The 18,331-nt window shown below is 37.4% G+C and overlaps 1 protein-coding gene across 6 annotated transcripts in view; it reads left to right on the top strand.

Moving 5' to 3' along the window:
* Window positions 1–18,093, top strand: part of KLHL7 (kelch like family member 7) — a 71,583-nt gene extending 53,490 nt beyond the window's left edge. For 4 of the 6 annotated variants that reach the window (XM_003270389.4, XM_030795698.1, XM_003270391.4 and 1 more), the window contains 4 exons: window positions 7,362–7,602; window positions 9,502–9,703; window positions 15,278–15,375; window positions 16,682–18,093. In XM_003270389.4, coding sequence (XP_003270437.1) covers window positions 7,362–7,602; window positions 9,502–9,703; window positions 15,278–15,375; window positions 16,682–16,965 — 825 coding nt within the window. In that variant the 3' untranslated portion in view covers window positions 16,966–18,093. The remainder of the gene's footprint in view (window positions 1–7,361; window positions 7,603–9,501; window positions 9,704–15,277; window positions 15,376–16,681) is intronic. The other 2 variants (XM_030795702.1, XM_030795699.1) reach the window with 1 other exon arrangement.
* Window positions 18,094–18,331: the final 238 nt, after the last annotated feature.

The following is an 18,331-nucleotide window of genomic DNA, read 5'->3' as shown; positions in this document are numbered from 1 at the left end:
GGGATAAGTCAAGCTGAGGTTAACTAACAGGGAATTCACACTCTTTACTAGACCATGTCACCAATAATTAATATTGGTTACCTTTGGTAATTGTTCATATTTTGACCCAGAGCTGCATTAAGAGCCGTCATCTCAAAAGTATTGAATCATATTCGGTTAGATTTGGTATGGATTATTTTCTTTGAAAATTTGGTGATCCAGGTATAAAAGATAATTATCCTTACCTGTTACTAACAACAGAGTGTGTTGTATGGCTAGCTGGTTGTAAAAGTATGTTTAAATAAGTAATATTTTAGCATATATTCATGGTTCATATAGGATTTTGAATTTGTGGGTTGGACACCAGCCGGGAATATGAAAGACACATACAACAGGACCCTGTCCTCACAGAGTGCATGAGGTGTATACGTAAACACACAGCAGTTAGCACAGAGGTGGCTGTCAACACCTCAGCTGAACTTAACAGTTAATTGTCCTGATATGTGATAGACAATGACTGTGTTGGTGGCATGGAAAGAAGAGAGCTCCCTGGGTTGGATTTGTCAACCAGGAAGCCTCTGTGAAACCTTCATGGAAGTTTTCTTGAGGGAGACTTACTCGTAGGGTTTGGGTAGGAAGAAAGAGAAAAGACTTAAAAGTATATTGAATCCTGGGTATGAATGCATCTTGACTTGGTAAGTATGATTATTAAAATTTTTCATAAAAGCCCCCAAAAGTATTGTATAACTGAATGGAATCTAACTGGACTGCACTTTAAAATAAAAAGAAATTAGACATAGGTTCCGGAAGAGCTGAAGGACTAGGTCATTGGTCTTTTGTCTTTTGTGAGATCTTTTTGTTGTTTTTTTAAAGCAGGGTCTTCCTCTATCACATAGGGTGGAGTATAATGGTGATCACTGCAGCCTCAACCTCCTGGGCTTGAGTGATTCTCCCACCTCAGCCTCCCAAGTAGCAGAGACTACAGGCGTGCATCATCTGCATGGCCATTTAAAAAAATTTTTTTGTGTGTGGAGACAAGGGTCTCACTATGTTGCCCAGGCTGGTCTTGAACTCCCAGCCTAAAGCCATCCTCCTGCCTTGGCCTCCCAAAGCACTGGGATAAAAGTACATTAACCACCAAGCCTGGCTGAGATCTTTTTTTCCTTTTTTCTTTTTTCTAGATATGACCTTAGGCAAGTCAGTTAGGATTTTCTTCTTCTTCTTCTTTGAAACAAGGTCTCACTCTGTTGCCCAGGCTGGAGTACAGTGGCATAATCTCGGTTCACTGCAGTCTCAACCTCCCAGACTCAAGCAGTCCTCACCTCAGCCTCCTGAGTAGTTGGAACTACAGGCACATGCCACTACACCTGCTAATTTTTAGATTTTTTATAGAGACAGGGTTTTACCATGTTGCCCAGTCTGGTCTCAACTACTGAGCTCAAGCAATCTGCCTCCCTCAACCTCCCAAAGTGCTAGGATTACAGCCTTGCACCACCATACTCCACCATCAGTTAGCCTTTCTAAGCCAGTTTTCTGGTCTAAAGCCAAAAAGTTTAAATCTTCTCAGGATTTGTGTGAGTGTCAATTATGTTCATTTGGCTCTTTTTTCATTTCTTTGCTCTCCTTCACTCCTCTGTCAAATTCTCCCTGTCACCCTTGGGTTTTCTAATCTTCCCATATTTAAATATAAAAATGCTTACCATCTTCCCCACTTTGTTTTTCCCTTCATCTTCTGAACTCTTCTAGACACCTGGGACATCTCCTGTACTCTGTACAAAGAGTAGATGTTTGTTTCATTGGTGAGAACGTTTTTATAAATGAGTATATGATTGCTTTCTGGGATTTGAGATAATTTAAAGCGTAGTATACCTTGCTGCGCCAAGATTAAAAATTGCATGGCAAAGTTCACTTAAAGGCAATCTTCTGTTTAGATAACTCGCAAGGTGCTAGCACAGGGATACTATATACTTCTCTTAATATGTTATTTCTACTTAAAGGAAAGTACTGTTATCAAGCATAATATCCATGTCATGCTTCATTCACCTTCAGACTGAGTTTTATTTAATGATTGAGTTTCTGAGTAGCTTAGGTTTGATTTTTGGTTTTTGGTGGTGTGGTTTTAATTTGAGAGTGGAGACGGGAAGGACATTTTGTGACTTTATAAAGCAGCAGTGATTCTCAATAATTCCCTTTCAGCTTGCCACTGGCCTCACTTTGGACTCTTTGCCAATTTTAGCTAATCATTAACAGCTAAGAAATGCCCATTTGTATATTGTTTGTTGCTAATTAAGCCTGATTTTATCTAGCAGCCTGCAATAGCAAAATCTCCCTCCTCCTCCCCAACTGTGGAAGCTATTGAGCTACAATGTTACTGTTGTTGAAGAATTTGAGTTACAAGAGTATTTTTCATAATGGCTAATTACTAAATTTCTTTCTGGACTTAAGGAGGTTAATATGTTTCCAGTAATATTTGTGTGACTCTACTGAAAATGAGCATATTTCAAAATATGGATACATCCTGTGAAATTACTTGACATGATCAAGTGTTCGCTTCTGGAAAACCAGAGTGCCCTTAAGAACGTGCTATTTGGAAGGAAAGCAAAGACTGCCTCTAATCTGTCCTATAGTTGAAATTTAGTCTCATAATATAATAGCTATTTGTGTTTCTCAATTCTTAAAGCCTTTAAATTAGTTTGAATTAAATTCCTGTTAAAACATTTAGCACTAATATAGGCTTCTGCTGAGAAAAGTAGTTGTTTTCTTGGTACCATATTTTTGGTACCATTCATTGTATTTTTGTTATTTTTTTAAAAAAATACATATTCTTTGTAGAAAATTCAAATATAGCAAGATATAAAGGAGAAAGCCAAAGCGCCCCCAGCGTCCAAAGACAGTTATCAGTAGTTAGTGAACATCATTTCAGTCTTTACATTTTACAAATATGGGATCATGCCTACATGCAATTTTACAAAATGTATTTTACTCTCACCATTTTATTATGGAGATATTTTCACATCAGTGAGACTATCACCCTTTTGAAGGGCTGTAGAATATTCCATCACAAGGATACACCATAATTTAATAGCTGTCTTCATCAAACAAATTTGGTCGATTTACAGTTTTTTCCTGTTAAAATACTCCTGCAGTGAATCACCTTTATATCTGCCAGCTTTGTACACTGTCCAGTTTTTTCTTTAGGATAAATTCCTAGGAGAAAAATTGCTCTAGCAAAGGATGAAAGTGGAAACTATTTGGATTTACAAAAACAGGAGATGAAAGCCTGGCCCTCACCCCAGGAGCTGCCGGTTGGTTGGTTACAGGTCCCTCTGGTTTTCAGTGGTGCAGCCACCACAGAACCAGGAGCCATAGTGATAAGATGCCAGCTGGAGCCAGTGTAACATAAAGATAGTGCTGCAATGAAGAACTGGTACAAACCAGGAGCAGAGTACAGCATCTACAGTCTCTGACATTAGCAAAGTCAAAAATGAGGGTGGCCCAACTGTATGATATATACTTTTCTACAAATGTGAACTATCACTCAATGAAAACATTCCCTCAGTATGCTGAGCCCTGGGCCAAATACTATACAAACACATGGAGAAAAACTAGTTTCACAGCAGCTGTGCTTTTGGTGGTTGAGCATTGTGCTTATAAGTGAAAAGATATGGAGATTGTGCAGGACCTCAGCAGCCATCCTGCTAACCTCCTGATTTTATAGATGAGGCTGTTGAGATCCAACAATGACAATTCAAGTGCGCAGAATCACTTTGCTAGAAACACAACAGTGACAAGAGGAACCCCGATCACTCTACTCCCAGTCCTTTGTTCTTTCTAGTAGGCCATGAAAGACTTTTAGAGAAGCAGCGCAGGGGCTAAAGACACAGCTTTGGAGTCAGATGGATTTAGATTAAGATCTTGGGTTCACCATTTTCTATGTGACCTTTGATAAGTTACTTAATATCTCTTAGTTTTCTTATCTGTAAATGAGTATATTACCTTATAGAGTTATTAAGGAAATTAAACAAGATGATGTTTTAAAATATTTCAGCATAGTTCCTGGAAAGGTAAGTACTTAATAACTAATAAATTAATAGTAGCTATTTGGTTAGGGATACATCCTAAATCATTTGGATTCTAAGATCATTGGATGTTAGGACTGAAAGGGAAGAGACCTTTGGTCATCTAGTTCAGTCATTTTGTTGTACAGATAAAGTCCCTTAGAAGTTAAGTGACCCTAATTGAGATCCATAGCTCCTCCATACAGAGCCTGGCTTCATACCCAAGTTTCCCAGTTCCTTTGAACTACATTCTTTGTGTCCTCCTAAGATGAATGAAGCCAGAACTGTTTCTATGTGTTTCTCATGAAATTACTTCTAGGAATGTTCTGGCATCTGGCATAAACCTGCTTTTCATGTAGATTGTCACCATAGGTGTATGACCTTTTTTAAAGCCCTTAGAAACTAAGATATATCAAATAATGGCTTAAGAGAAAGTACTTGTAATTTAGTCATCTTAAACTCAAGTTGGGTTGATTCCCTGTGGTTTCTCTAAGAAATCTTAAAGTTTTGGTAATTTTGCTCCTTTTTTCCCTAAGACCCTGCCTTCCCTAAAATCGAGAAAATCCCTCGATTTTCTCTCAGAATGACCCAAAATAACTTTCTCAGGTATTAAAAATGAAAAGTATTTCATTTTGGATTGTGGTTGCCTTTTTACTACAACATTTCTATTATTTGAGGATCTGTGTGTTTTCAGAATACATTATATAAAATCAGTCCTTACTTTGAAGGAAAACATCACACTGATCTTTTGCCTTGAGGCATTTAGAGAAAATATTTACAACTTATCACCCCCAAGAAGCTTTTACTCTTTTTGTTTGTTTGTTTGTTTGGAGACGGAGTTTCGCTCTTGTTGCTCAGGCTGGAGTGTGATGGCATGATCTCGGCTCACTGCAACTTCTGCTTTCCAGGTTCAAGCAACTCTCCTGCCTCAGCCTCCCGAGTAGCAGGGATTACAGGTGCCTGCCACCATGCCCGGCTAATTTTTTGTATTTTTAGTAGAGATAGGGTTTCACCATGTTGGCCAGGCTGGTCTTGAACACCTGACCTCAGGTGATCTGCCCGCCTCTCCCTCCAAAAATGCTGGGATTACAGCCATGAGCCACCCCATCCAGCCCAAAGCTTTTACTCTTGTAGGAGCAATGAGAACTATTGTATTACAGCTAGAAAATCACACAGGGCAAGATACAATGGAGTGCTCAGTCATCAAGCCTGGACTTCAAGTGGTAAGGATTCAGAAGAAAGAAATCAGGAAAACCTACAAAAAGGAAAGCAGTCCTGATCTTAGAAAAAAGTATAGCATGGCATATCACAGCAGAGGCAAGAAAGGCTGACTAGGACCAAGGAAGACAGGACTTTATACATGGATGTGTCTACATGTATACATGTGTATGATGAGAGATATATCAAAATTTAAGAAATCTTTCTACCCATATCTTTTCCAGGCTTTCCAATTTTCCGAATTTCACATCTCAGCACCTAAGAACTTGCATGGAATAGATACTCAGTAAAACTTAACTGAATCACATCATATTTTTAGGGTAACAGCTCCCTGACCCTGCCCACACACATACACCTTCCCATCTGTGACTCTAATGTTATTTTTCCATCTTCTTGCTAACATGGGAACTGCATATTCCTCTAGATTTCCCTATTGCAGGGAGCAAGAAATAGCACTGCCTTCAGCTGCAAGCCCAGGTTGGAACTAGTTTCATCACTAGGGTAATGCCCAACAGTCATACCCACTGAGCTGACAAGACTGACTTCCCTTCTATTCTTCCCGCACCACCCCCCGCCCCCAACTACATACAGTATCTAGGTACTATAATCGGCAAAAAAAAAAAAAAAAAAGTTTCCCATATAGCTCTCAAGTAATAAATGTCAAATAAATTAGGGGTAAGAGTGACAAGATTTGAGATTCACTGAGTTAATGCAGTTCATGAAATTGTATTTCTCTGCTACATAAACCTGATTAGATAGGAATTATGAATAGATATGAAGAACATTTAAGAGAATGATTTAGTTTATCTTTGAGGGATTGTTACCTGTACAATATGATCATTATTTTATCTCTTTATTTCATTCTGTGGTATACAGTTTCTCTAAGAGAACAAGTGAAAATATTTTCCCCCAGTTTTTCAAGTGTTTATTGAATGGAATTGAAGTTTCACCAACATGTTATGTTTATCACATTGTTTTGGTGTGCCCACCACTGAGTAACCTAGGGGGATATTGATCCTAATTTGAGAATAAAATCCTAAGCTATTAAGGCTCCATTTTCCTGGTCACCTAAAAAGCAGAATGTTCATCTTTGTCAGGAGTCAAAGTGTTCTACATTAGGGGCTCTTGCTTTCCTAAGAGACCATTCCTGATGTTCTGTGATACTTTAATGAATGCCTGAAACACTAGATACGATCACAGGTTGTGAGTCTTATTTTCTCAAAGGAAACTCAATAATCACACATACTGCTTTCCTTGGTGATATTGGGAATGGTATGAATTCCATCTGACTCTGATTATTTTCAGAAAATAGGAACGCTGTAGCTTCCTATCTCAAAAAAGGGGAGGGTCCGAGATACTGTAACTTTAGGGGCATCCCCCCCTGCACATACATGGAAGGGCGGCACAAGCATTCTTTGATGCTATCAAACATAGTGAAGAAACAGATGCTGTGAACAGCCCTTACTGTCAAGTACTGATAGGTGTATATTTCAAATTATTGGGGTGAAAAGTGAGTATCTAGAGTACTCAAAAGAGATTACTCAAGTATTTCCTTATAAACATCAACAGTTTTAAAGTCCAGCTGACTACATTGGCTCAACTCAATATAGAAAATTAATAAGTCCACAAAATACCTTCTGGCTTTAGATTATCAGTAGGATAATGGCAATTTGAGCTTTATATTATCCATTGATTACTTATATCACTTATATCCCTGGCAGGGAAGGGATGGAGACCTTTACATTTGAAAAGAAGCTTTTTAAAAATAGTAAAACAACTTATTTTAGAATCTTCTTGTATTATCTTCAATAACAGAAGGAATGGAAGACAGGGTGGTGATGGTATATCCAAATATATTTAAGTTTATGTTAGAGCCAGAAAGGACCCAAAGCAGTCATGTGCCTGCCTTCTGCCCTCCGCCCCATCTAATCAACATTCTGCAGAAACCACACAAGATTAAACTGGTAATAGTCTCAAGCCAAACATTTGTATGTGTAGTCTAATAAATTAACATATTCTTATATTTTTTTTAACTATGTCTTTGCATTGTCCTTTTCAGTTATGTTTTTTTCCTTACTGAAAGCTTCCTGTCCTTTTCTGCTACAGGATTATAGCTGGACAGACATCCGCTGCCCCTTTGAAAAACGAAGAGATGCAGCATGCGTGTTTTGGGACAATGTAGTATACATTTTGGGAGGCTCTCAGCTTTTCCCAATAAAGCGAATGGACTGCTATAATGTAGTGAAAGATAGCTGGTATTCGAAACTGGGTCCTCCGACGCCTCGAGACAGCCTCGCTGCATGTGCTGCAGAAGGCAAAATTTATACATCTGGAGGTTCAGAAGTAGGTAAGGACTTCTTAAGTATTTTGGTTTGGGGCAAATGCTTTAAAGCCAAGTATCTTGGCTTTCATATTTAAATAAACAGGTGGTATTATTTGTCCAGATACTTTCTTGGTAATTTAAATATGTGTTTGTCACATTTTAGAGCTCATCTCTCTGAAGGTTTATGTCATTGCTTTACAAACCATTAAATTACAGAACTTTAGCTTCCTAGATTAATGGCCCATTTTTTATCATAATGGAGCATTAATTGACATTATCTGAATTATAGTTCTAAATTATTTGGGCTACATAATATTATTTGTCTTAAAGATTTCAGAGTTCAACTTATAGACTCTTTAAGAACTCATTACTATATTCAGGCTTTTAAAATTTGTATTAGTTTTGCTTTTTATTAGAAAAAAATGCTCTTCTTCATTGTTTTATTCTTTAAGTTTTTAATGACTGTAGTGGTATTTATGCTTATTGAGCAGAATGGGTTGTGGGTGTGGATATAAAAACCTTTCTTATTGGATAGTGTGTTAGTGTCCAGTAGTGCTCTTTTTCTAAATGAATAATTTTTCTAAATGAATATTCTAGGTGCAGACTAGACACATAATAGCTTTTATATGCTTTCATTTTCAAGTAATTTCTTTAGCTTAAATAATGGGCTAATAAAGAAAACTAGGAAGACCAAGTAAACGGTTATACTTTTGGTCTGCATACTTATGTTTTTACCCCCAACTATATGTCAAATGAAAACAAGAAAAATCATTATTTCCTAAATGTAACCATTTCCTCTCTTTAAAAGCATTCTTCACAGACTGTTATAATGTAGAATATTTCAAATACAATAAATCCTAAAGATGATAGAGGGTAACTGTTCCGTGGTACTGCAGATAACTTCATTTCTTCAGACTTTGCTAAGTGTGTTTTTAGCTTGAATAGTAGTTTTTTTTAATCTACTATATACTATATATTTTCCCATAGTGTCCACCCTTGAACCTACCAAATCACGAATGTTTAAAAAGTTAAAAATAAGTTATTTTTGGTCATGACCATTGCTTCTTCTAGTTGTTATTTTCTAATCTTTACTTTTCACAGACCTTAGTTGCAACGGAGAATTATAAAGGTGTTGTTGTTTTTAAATCATTTGATATTAGCCCAGAATGGTGGGAGATGAGAAATAGTTTGGTAACTTCTAAAATTTTTTGTCCTTGGGAAGGAAAAAAAAGCACTTAATCTTTAATAATATCATTTCTAAAAATTTTTATTGAACTCCTACAGTGTGTAGAAGTTTCAAAACATGATGAATGTATGTTTTGCCTTTAAATTGTGTAATGAAAATACATCAGAAATATACATCAATATTGTGAGAATATACTCAAGCAGGGACCAGTGTGATTTCAGGATATACCACACTAACTGAGAATAGTTAGTAAGTATAGTTTTGTTAATAGTGCTGTAGCTATTCCAGAATATTAAATAAGAATATGATCAGAAAGTAGTTTTCATATTTTAAGGTGTGGGTCTACCATCTGTAAGGAACTATTATGCTTTTCCACTTTATATAAACATTTGAAGTATGGATAATTCCCGTCATGCATAATGGGGCTTGAAGACATATATAAGGCTTCTCCTTTAATTTTTCTTTTGAAATCAAATTTCTTTTTCTAGAGTTTAATTACCAATAAATAAGTATTTCCAACAGATCCTTCTAAGGATGTTTTCCAGGGTCCATACAAACAGGATTATTAGCATTTTCTTAAACTATTCCTACACTGCGTTGTTGTTGTTGATTGAGTATGAAAATGGCCGTATGACTCTAAATTCTTCCTTCCTTAACTAATAAGATCTACAGTCAGTTCTCTCCAAACCCCCACACACACTAAAGTTAAGCATGATGGGGCCTTTTTTCTTTTACAGGAAACTCAGCTCTGTATTTATTTGAGTGCTATGATACGAGAACTGAAAGCTGGCACACAAAGCCCAGCATGCTGACCCAGCGCTGCAGCCATGGGATGGTGGAAGCCAATGGCCTGATCTATGTTTGTGGTGGAAGTTTAGGAAACAATGTTTCTGGGAGAGTGCTTAATTCCTGTGAAGTTTATGATCCTGCCACAGAAACGTATGTATCTATTTAAAACTTATTTTATAGTTAATTGTATCCTATAAGCTCTGTAGGAGATGTCAAAAGACCAGAGGAACCCAACAGAAGAATTTTGTCCTTGAGGGAAGAGTGTATATAAACTTTTGAGAGTGCGAGGGTCAGTGGCATGTTTATGACGTGGACCTTTCCTTATACCAGAAATGGCTTGAACTTACACCCCATGGGAACCTCTTTCTTTCTGGTTCTGCGTGCAATAAATGCCTATGAATGACGTACATCTGATTGATTCATCAACTCATAAAATGTTTTTGTTTGAGCGGTCAGGAAATGTAGAGCAGGAGGGGGGAATTTATGATCAGCAATAAATTTGTCCTTAAGTAGAAATATTAGATATTGGCTCATGGCATTAATAAATCATGCCTCCCTAGTTCTTTTTAGGTGTAAACTTCCTAAGTATGCTTAGATTCATGTTTATTAAATAAAATTACTCTTAAATCAACTGCTTTTAAAAAGGCAAAGTGTGTCAAAAAGGTAAAATGCTAAAGAAATAACTGGTTAGCCAGTTTTTCTTGTAGTTAATGATGGAACACATTCAGTGTAATTAATGATGGAACACATTCAATGAGGCCAAAGGAAATGTGCTAATCATTGAATAATGGAGAGGGGACGAGGGCATGGGTTGTGAGTAGTGACATTAAAGCTGATGAGGACATAAAACAGATGATACCCTAGTCGTACCTTTTATGGAAACATCCAAAGAGCTTTGATAAGAAAAGTCACTTGATCATATGGCTGGATTGCCCATTGTTCTTCCCTCACTAGAACAAGTTACTGGGTAAATACGTTCACTAAAATGTTATGCCAGAGTTGCATCAAAACTCTCGTGCTTGAAGTTTTATATTTAGGAAATATTGCCAAACCAGAAAACATGGAAGCCTTCAACTCCAGCTACTGCTTTTTTTAAAATTAAGAAATAAGAGGCCAGGCATGGTGGCTCACGCCTATAATCCCAGCACTTTGGGAGGCGGAGGCAGGCGGATCACTTGAGGTCGGGAGTATGAGATCAGCCTGGCCAACATGGCAAAACCCCGTCTCTACTAAAAATACAAAAACTAGCTGGGTGTTGTGGCACGTGCCTGTACTCCACTACTGGGGAGGCTGAAGCAGGAAAATTGCTTGAACCTGGGAGGCGGAGGTTGCGGTGAGGCAAGATTGTGCCACAGCACTCCAGCCTGGGTGACAGAGCAAGACTCCATCTCAAAAAAAATAATAATAATTAAGAAATAAGAGCTTAATTATAAAATATGATTAATTATGTGCATTTATCTATGATTCCCACATATTTTAAAAGATTTAAGGAAGCATAATCAATAACTTCTTTCCAATGCAAATAATAGAAAAGCAAGTTGTCTTGAAATTTGTCTTTTGCTAAAGATGTTTATCAACTTTGCTCCCTTTTATGTGAACCTCTACCTTACTTCCCATAAACCCTAGGCTCAAAAAGTGTTACAGCATACTAGTTGGAAAACTGATTCATTCTGCTGTCTAATTATTTTTTATTTCTAAAAAATCTCTTAAAAGAGAAGCCATAACCATAAAAACTCCAGGTTTCTAAATTTTTACATCTTTATTCAGGCACTATCAATGTAAATTAATATTGATTTTTTACTTACTTTTGTTCAAAGTAAAAATATAAAGGAGTTCTGCAGCTTCTGTATTTTTTAAAACTAGGTGAATATTCAGTTTCAGGAATATTTAAAAACTTACAAGACCTAGCATTTCTTTCATTTTATATATATTGAGCTTAAATTTGAATTCTCTATGTTCCCTTCAATGCCCTTAAATTTTCACAAATGAGAAGCTAGTGTGAATATAATTATCCAACTCTCAAAATAAATGTTATATTATTTCCTTTTAAAAATGTTACCTAGTCCAGGTGTGGTGGTTCACACCTGTAATCCCAGCACTTTGGGAGGCCGAGGCTGGTGGATCATCTGAGGTCAGGAGTTCGAGACCAGCCTGACCAACATGGTGAAACTCCGTCTCGTCTAAAAATACCAAAAAAAATTAGCCGGGAATGGCGCGTGCCTGTAATCCCAGCTATTCAGGAGGCTGAGGCAGGAGAATCGTGTGAACCTGGGAGGTGGAGGTTGTAGTGAGCTGAGATCACGCCATTGCACTGCAGCCAGGGCAACAAGAGCGAAACTCTGTCTCAAAAACAAAAACAAAAACAAAAAGTTATCTAGCCAGCCAAGTTATTTTTTATAAGAATTTCTTCCCAATTTTGACATTTTAAGTGTTTTATAATTAGAATATGTTTAATTGGAAGCTGAAAAACTAAGCCTTATGGACCATAGAAACACAAATAACACATGTTGTCACTCATGTGGGAGCTAAAAACGTTGATCTCATGGAGATAGAGGGTAGAATGATGGTTACCAGAGGTTGGTTAACAAGTACAGAAATACAGTAGATAGGATAAGTTCTAATATTCAGTAGTACAGTAGGGAGACTATAGTTAACAATAATTTATTGTATATTTCAAAATAGCTAGATAAGAATTGAAATGTTTCCAACACAAAGAAAAGATATTCCTCTGCAGCCACATGGGAGGCCTGGGTTCCCTCCCTAGCCCAAAAAGAAACTAAAGGAAAGATAAATGTTTCAGGTGCTGGATATCCCAGTTACTCTGACTTGATCAGTACACATTGTATACACGTGTCAAAATATCACAGGTACCATAAAAATATGTACATGTATTATGTATCACATTTTTAAAATCAATTTTTAAAAAGATGGAGAGGAGCAGAAGCTCATAATAAAGTAACAAACTGAAGAAAGAAATAAATTATGTCTGTGGAGACAATGTGACACAGTTTGAGCAGTCAGAATTTTTTTTTTTTTTTTTTTTTTTTTGAGACGGAGTCTCGCTGTCGCCCAGGCTGGAGTGCAGTGGCGCGATCTCGGCTCACTGCAGGCTCCGCCTCCCAGGTTCACGCCATTCTCCTGCCTCAGCCTCTCCGAGTAGCTGGGACTACAGGCGCCCGCCACCACGCCCGGCTAATTTTTTTTTTTGTAGTTTTAGTAGAGACGGGGTTTCACCGTGGTCTCGATCTCCTGACCTCGTGATCCGCCCGCCTCGGCCTCCCAAAGTGCTGGGATTACAAGCGTGAGCCACCGCGCCCGGCCGAGCAGTCAGAATTTTAAGAAATGCTTTTTTCTTTTTTTTTTCTTTTTGAGACGGAGTCTCGCTCTGTCACCATGCTGGAATGCAGTGTCACAATCTCGGCTCACTGCAACTTCTGCCTCCCAGGTTCAAGCGATTCTCCTGCCTCAGCCTCCTGAGTAGCTGGGATTACAGGCGCATGCCAGCACACGGGATAATTTTGTATTTTTAGTAGAGACAGGGTTTCACCACGTTGGCCAGGATGGTCTCCATCTCTTGACCTCGTGATCTGCCCGCCTCGGCCTCCCAAAGTGCTGGGATTACAGGTGAAAAAACGCTTCTAAACATTAAACTTCAGATTGCAGATAGCAGGGACCTAGTATGTACTTTGCATGAGAATTATAGGAGGAAGGGGAATTTGTGAAAATTTTTTTCTAAACCTTCAGGAGATTTAGATATACATAAAGACATGCTCTCGCTGGGCGCGGTGGCTCACGCCTGTAATCCTAGCACTTTGGGAGGCCGAGGCGGGCGGATCATGAGGTCAGGAGATCGAGACCATCCTGGCTAACACGGTGAAACCCCGTCTCTACTAAAAACACAAAAAATTAGCTGGGCGCGGTGGCGGGCGCCTGTAGTCCCAGCTACTCGGGAGGCTGAGGCAGGAGAATGGCGTGAACCCGGGAGGTGGAACTTGCAGTGAGCCTAGATCACGCCACTGCACTCTGGCCTGGGAGAAAGAGCAAGACTCCATCTCAAAAAAAAAAAAAAAAAAAAAAAAAAGACATGCTCTCTTTTTATATCATTAACATTATATTTGGAGAAGAAAGTGGTGTGTAAATGGAATTTTTCCAAGTCAAATACTATGTTTAATGCATGATGATAGCTGAGTCTATGAATCTCACTACGTGCAGGGCAGTGAATAACTAGTTTTTACTGCTCTCCCACTTCCAAGCTGTATGCCGGTCATTTCACCTGGATGAGCGTGTGTGTTTTTCCTAAAAACAGGAGCCATGCGGTCCACCTCACCTTAATAGAGTCCTTTGAAAATGAGAGTGGTGACTGTCAAACCATTTTTAAAACAATACATAAATGTAAGACAAAAGAATTGTTAATATTTCAGAGTTAATCATTGTGCCTTAATTATAAAGTTAATTTATAAAGTTAAATTCATCAAATTGTTTTTTGTTTGTTTGTTTCTTGAGACGGAGTCTCCCTCTGTCGCCCAGGCTGGAGTGCAGTGGCGCGATCTCGGCTCACTGTAAGCTCCGCCTCCCGGGTTCACGCCATTCTCCTGCCTCAGCCTCCCGAGTAGCTGGGACTACAGGCGCCCGCCGCCAGGCCTGGCTAATTTTTTGTATTTTTAGTAGAGACGGGGTTTCACCGCGTTAGCCAGGGTGGTCTCGATTGCCTGACCTCATGATCTGCCCGCCTCGGCCTCCCAACATAGTGGGATTACAGGCGTGAGCCACCGCGCCCGTCCGGCCATCAGATTATTTTAAAGAAGAGATATAAACAATAATTATAGAGAGTTACACTTATGCCAAGTTTTCCTTTTGTTGTTGTCCTTACTGTTGTTTGGCGTCTCTTGGTTTAAGTTAGCTGCTAAAAGCACAAGCCTGTGTGCCAGTACCACCTTCACAATCACAAACGTCAGACTTGGGAGTGTATGCAGAAGAAGGTATTAAATCTCAGAAAAAAATAACTAAACTCGATTGTCTGTGTATATATGTATAATGCTGCAACCTGTGAATTAATATCCTTTAACACTTGGGTCCACATTTATATTCTCAGTTTCATTATTTATATAATAGTGGCTGTGAACAGAGCAACATGAGGTATTAAACTTGACAGAATGATAGTACTTCTTTGTTACCAGAGCAGCATAAAGTTCTTAGTGTAGATTTAAAGATGGACATGTGAATAGTAACAGATACTATTAATTTCCTGATTGCCTGAGGCCCATTATAAGTTTGTGTTTTACTTACGCATATATAAATAATAATTAAAGCTATGTGTGATAGAACTAGTTCATATTTCCTGCCAGCAGAGGTGTGAAGAAAGAAAAAAGAATTATTTCTTTATCTTCTAAGTATCTTCCTCTTCTTTTTTGTTCCCATATTACAAGTTTTTATGAACCTTAGGAAATGGATTTCCTCTAAAAACATGTTTTTTAATAGATATCCTCATTTTCTTATATCCTATGAGAATTGAAAGGAATAAAATCCCTGTTTTCCCCATGTATTAATAAATTACCCATAATCATTGTTAAACTTTTGTTTTCTACCCTTCTAGGCATTTTGTGTGTGTATGTACACATATGTGAGTAGTAAATGAGCACTTAATTAGAATAATAGACCTTTCTCATTAGTATGAGTTCTTTTACTTCCTGTAAACAAGCACACTAAAAACTTTAATTTTTTCAGATGGACTGAGCTGTGTCCAATGATTGAAGCCAGGAAGAATCATGGGCTGGTATTTGTAAAAGACAAGATATTTGCTGTGGGTGGTCAGAATGGTTTAGGTATGTGATGTTAATTCACTGTTCCACTTTCCTGATGAGTTTGCTGATACTTCCTTAAGTTATTGAAGCATTTTTAAAAATCTAGATAGAAGCATTTACCATGTATATTATTATATCTATTTTTATAGTTTCTGGGAATTAACATACTTGATAAAATATCTCAGGATGTTAAACATTCTAGTTTATGAAATGTCGCAGTGGTCACCAGTCATTGTGACAATTTTAGATGGCTCCTATACATTCCCAGATACCTCCTGGGGAATGATGTCGCACCAGCTTAAGAACTATTGAGTAGGCCGGGCGCGGTGGCTCACGCCTGTAATCCCAGCACTTTGGGAGGCCGAGGCGGGCGGATCACAAGGTCAGGAAATCGAGACCATCCTGGCTAACACGGTGAAACCCTGTCTCTACTAAAAATACAGAAAATTAGCCAGGCGAGGTGGCGGGCGCCTGTAGTCCCAGCTACTCGGGAGGCTGAGGCAGGAGAATGGCGTGAACCCCGGGGGGCGGAGCCTGCAGTGAGCCGAGATCCCACCACTGCACTCCAGCCTGGGCGACAGCGAGACTCCGTCTCAAAAAAAAAAAAAAAAAAAGAACTATTGAGCAATAGAAATATTTGAACTTTAAAAAACCTTTAAAAACTTTTTAAATACAAGTTTTAAGGCTTGTATCCAGGTCCTAAATGGTAAAGTTTCCTAAATATTGCATGAAAATATCATTGCATGAAACATTGCATGCAAATATCAATATTGCATTTTTAAATGACTAAATTTGGCATTTTGTTTTCATAAATAATAATGTACTAAAGAATCTTGAATAATTGTCTTAAATGAAAGGGAATCGGAACTGAATCTAGACACAAGCTTCAATTTAGTCAGTACATTTAAGCATCACTTAAGTGTAATAGATAACTTATTTTCCTTCTTCTGTCTCTGTCCATTGCTATTTTCCATAAAGTGCTAAAAGATAGGAGGAAAAAGAAAGACATTTGAATAATTATAATCAAAGTTAATCAGAGGGGAAATCACTGATCGGTTTATTTTGCATTTTTCCAGAATAAATAAAACATATTTAATTTTGTAGAAAAAAATCAATATTTGAAAAGAAATATTAAATTTCTATTGTGTTAAAATAAGAATTTAGGTGGTGGCTATGTGGACATTCACTGTAAAATTATTACAATTTTTCTGTGTGTTTGAAATTTTTCACAATAAAATATTGGAAAAATACAAAAAGTTATTACTTTAAGAAACCTTAGAATTGTCCATATAGTTTTTCATGTTGTTCATGTTTTATTCTTTTGAAGGTGGTCTGGACAATGTGGAGTATTACGATATTAAGTTGAACGAATGGAAGATGGTCTCACCAATGCCATGGAAGGGTGTAACAGTGAAGTGTGCAGCAGTTGGCTCTATAGTTTATGTCTTGGCTGGTTTTCAGGGTGTTGGTCGATTAGGACACATTCTCGAATATAATACCGAAACAGACAAATGGGTTGCCAACTCCAAAGTTCGTGCTTTTCCAGTCACAAGTTGTTTAATTTGTGTTGTCGATACTTGTGGAGCAAATGAAGAGACCCTTGAAACATGAAAAATAAGTGGACTTCAGACTCATCAGAGACTCTAAAATATAGCCACCAGTGCTTTGTTCCAGGAGTTTGGTGACAAAGTTTTGGTTTGGTGTTTTGGTAAAGAAAGTCTCAAGGGAAATAAGGTTCCTATAAAATAGATGTTTCTTTTATATGGATTTCCTTAATTCAAAGATCATATTTTAGCTGGCCACAAGATCAAGAACATATCTAGCAAGAAAACTTGAAAAAGTATAAGCATTTGTTAAAAATATGAATTTCTTGAATGAATTTCATATTTGTAACTATGATTTTGGCAGAATGGAAGATTGGCTCATCAGTGAAGCACAGTTATCTTAGCTCTAGATTCTATTTTCATGCATCACAGAAGTGCTATGTGGTTAGGTCTGTTTGTGCTCAGTCAAGAACTAAGAAATAGTATGAATTGTAAGTCAAGATGGGCAACTCAGATGGAGCAGCTTAGTCTCACATAGTTTGCTTGTCTTTATTTATTTTATTTAGTGCCAAATGTATTCCATTTTAAAAGTAAGCCAGAGTGAGTCAAGGCATATACACACTTTCTCACAAAACTTCCTAAACAGATTTGGGGGTTTAATGTGTCCAACTCCTCATGAAATATATTCAATCCACTTAAATGTATTCCATCTTTTTAACATAAAATGTAAAGCTTAGCACCCATCATTAATTTATGTCTCTGTTTTATCCAGCGGTTAGAAAAGGGTTCTGCCTCTTTAGTCCTCACTGTTAAATAAAATCCAATCATAGTAAGTGATTAACTAGCAAAAAGTAAAGCTATTTATAGCAAATTTCTAGATCATTAGAAAAGCACTGGTAGTTGTACAATATCAGTGTTGACTTTGAACTTCTGTAAAGAGATCATGAATTCTTTTCCCTTAGCCAAAACATGAGATATTTAACCTAGTTGTCTCTAAAAGTTTTGTAATCATGAGTTAAATATATGTCATCTCCTATTCATTGCTTTTATGTGATCAATAAATCTTTTACAAACCCAACTACTCATTTCCTTCCTAGTAATACTTTGCCTTTTTTACTGTGTATGGAATGAACCATGTAAAGCTGTCACCATCACTGTTTTTATCTGATAATATTAAATATTTTTTAACTTAAAATAGGCAACTCAGTTTATTTGTTCTTCAGGTATGTTAGGTAATGGTTGTTTTTAGAATTTGTGAAGCAGTGTCTCTTAATTTTCGGTTTTCTTTATATAGAGGTTATAATAGTCTTAAACCCTAAAAATGTTTAAATCAAAAAGGAATTAGGAAAAACATAATGATAGGTATATTTCTATTTGTGTAGGGTTTTTTAATGTACAGCTTTATTGAGATATAATCTATGTACCATACAATT

The sequence above is a fragment of the Nomascus leucogenys genome, chromosome 17 (assembly GCF_006542625.1).
Source record: "Nomascus leucogenys isolate Asia chromosome 17, Asia_NLE_v1, whole genome shotgun sequence".
Classification (NCBI taxonomy): Eukaryota; Metazoa; Chordata; class Mammalia; order Primates; family Hylobatidae; genus Nomascus; species Nomascus leucogenys.
Note: the sequence above shows the minus strand (reverse complement) of the source record. Positions and strands in the feature narration are given on the sequence as shown.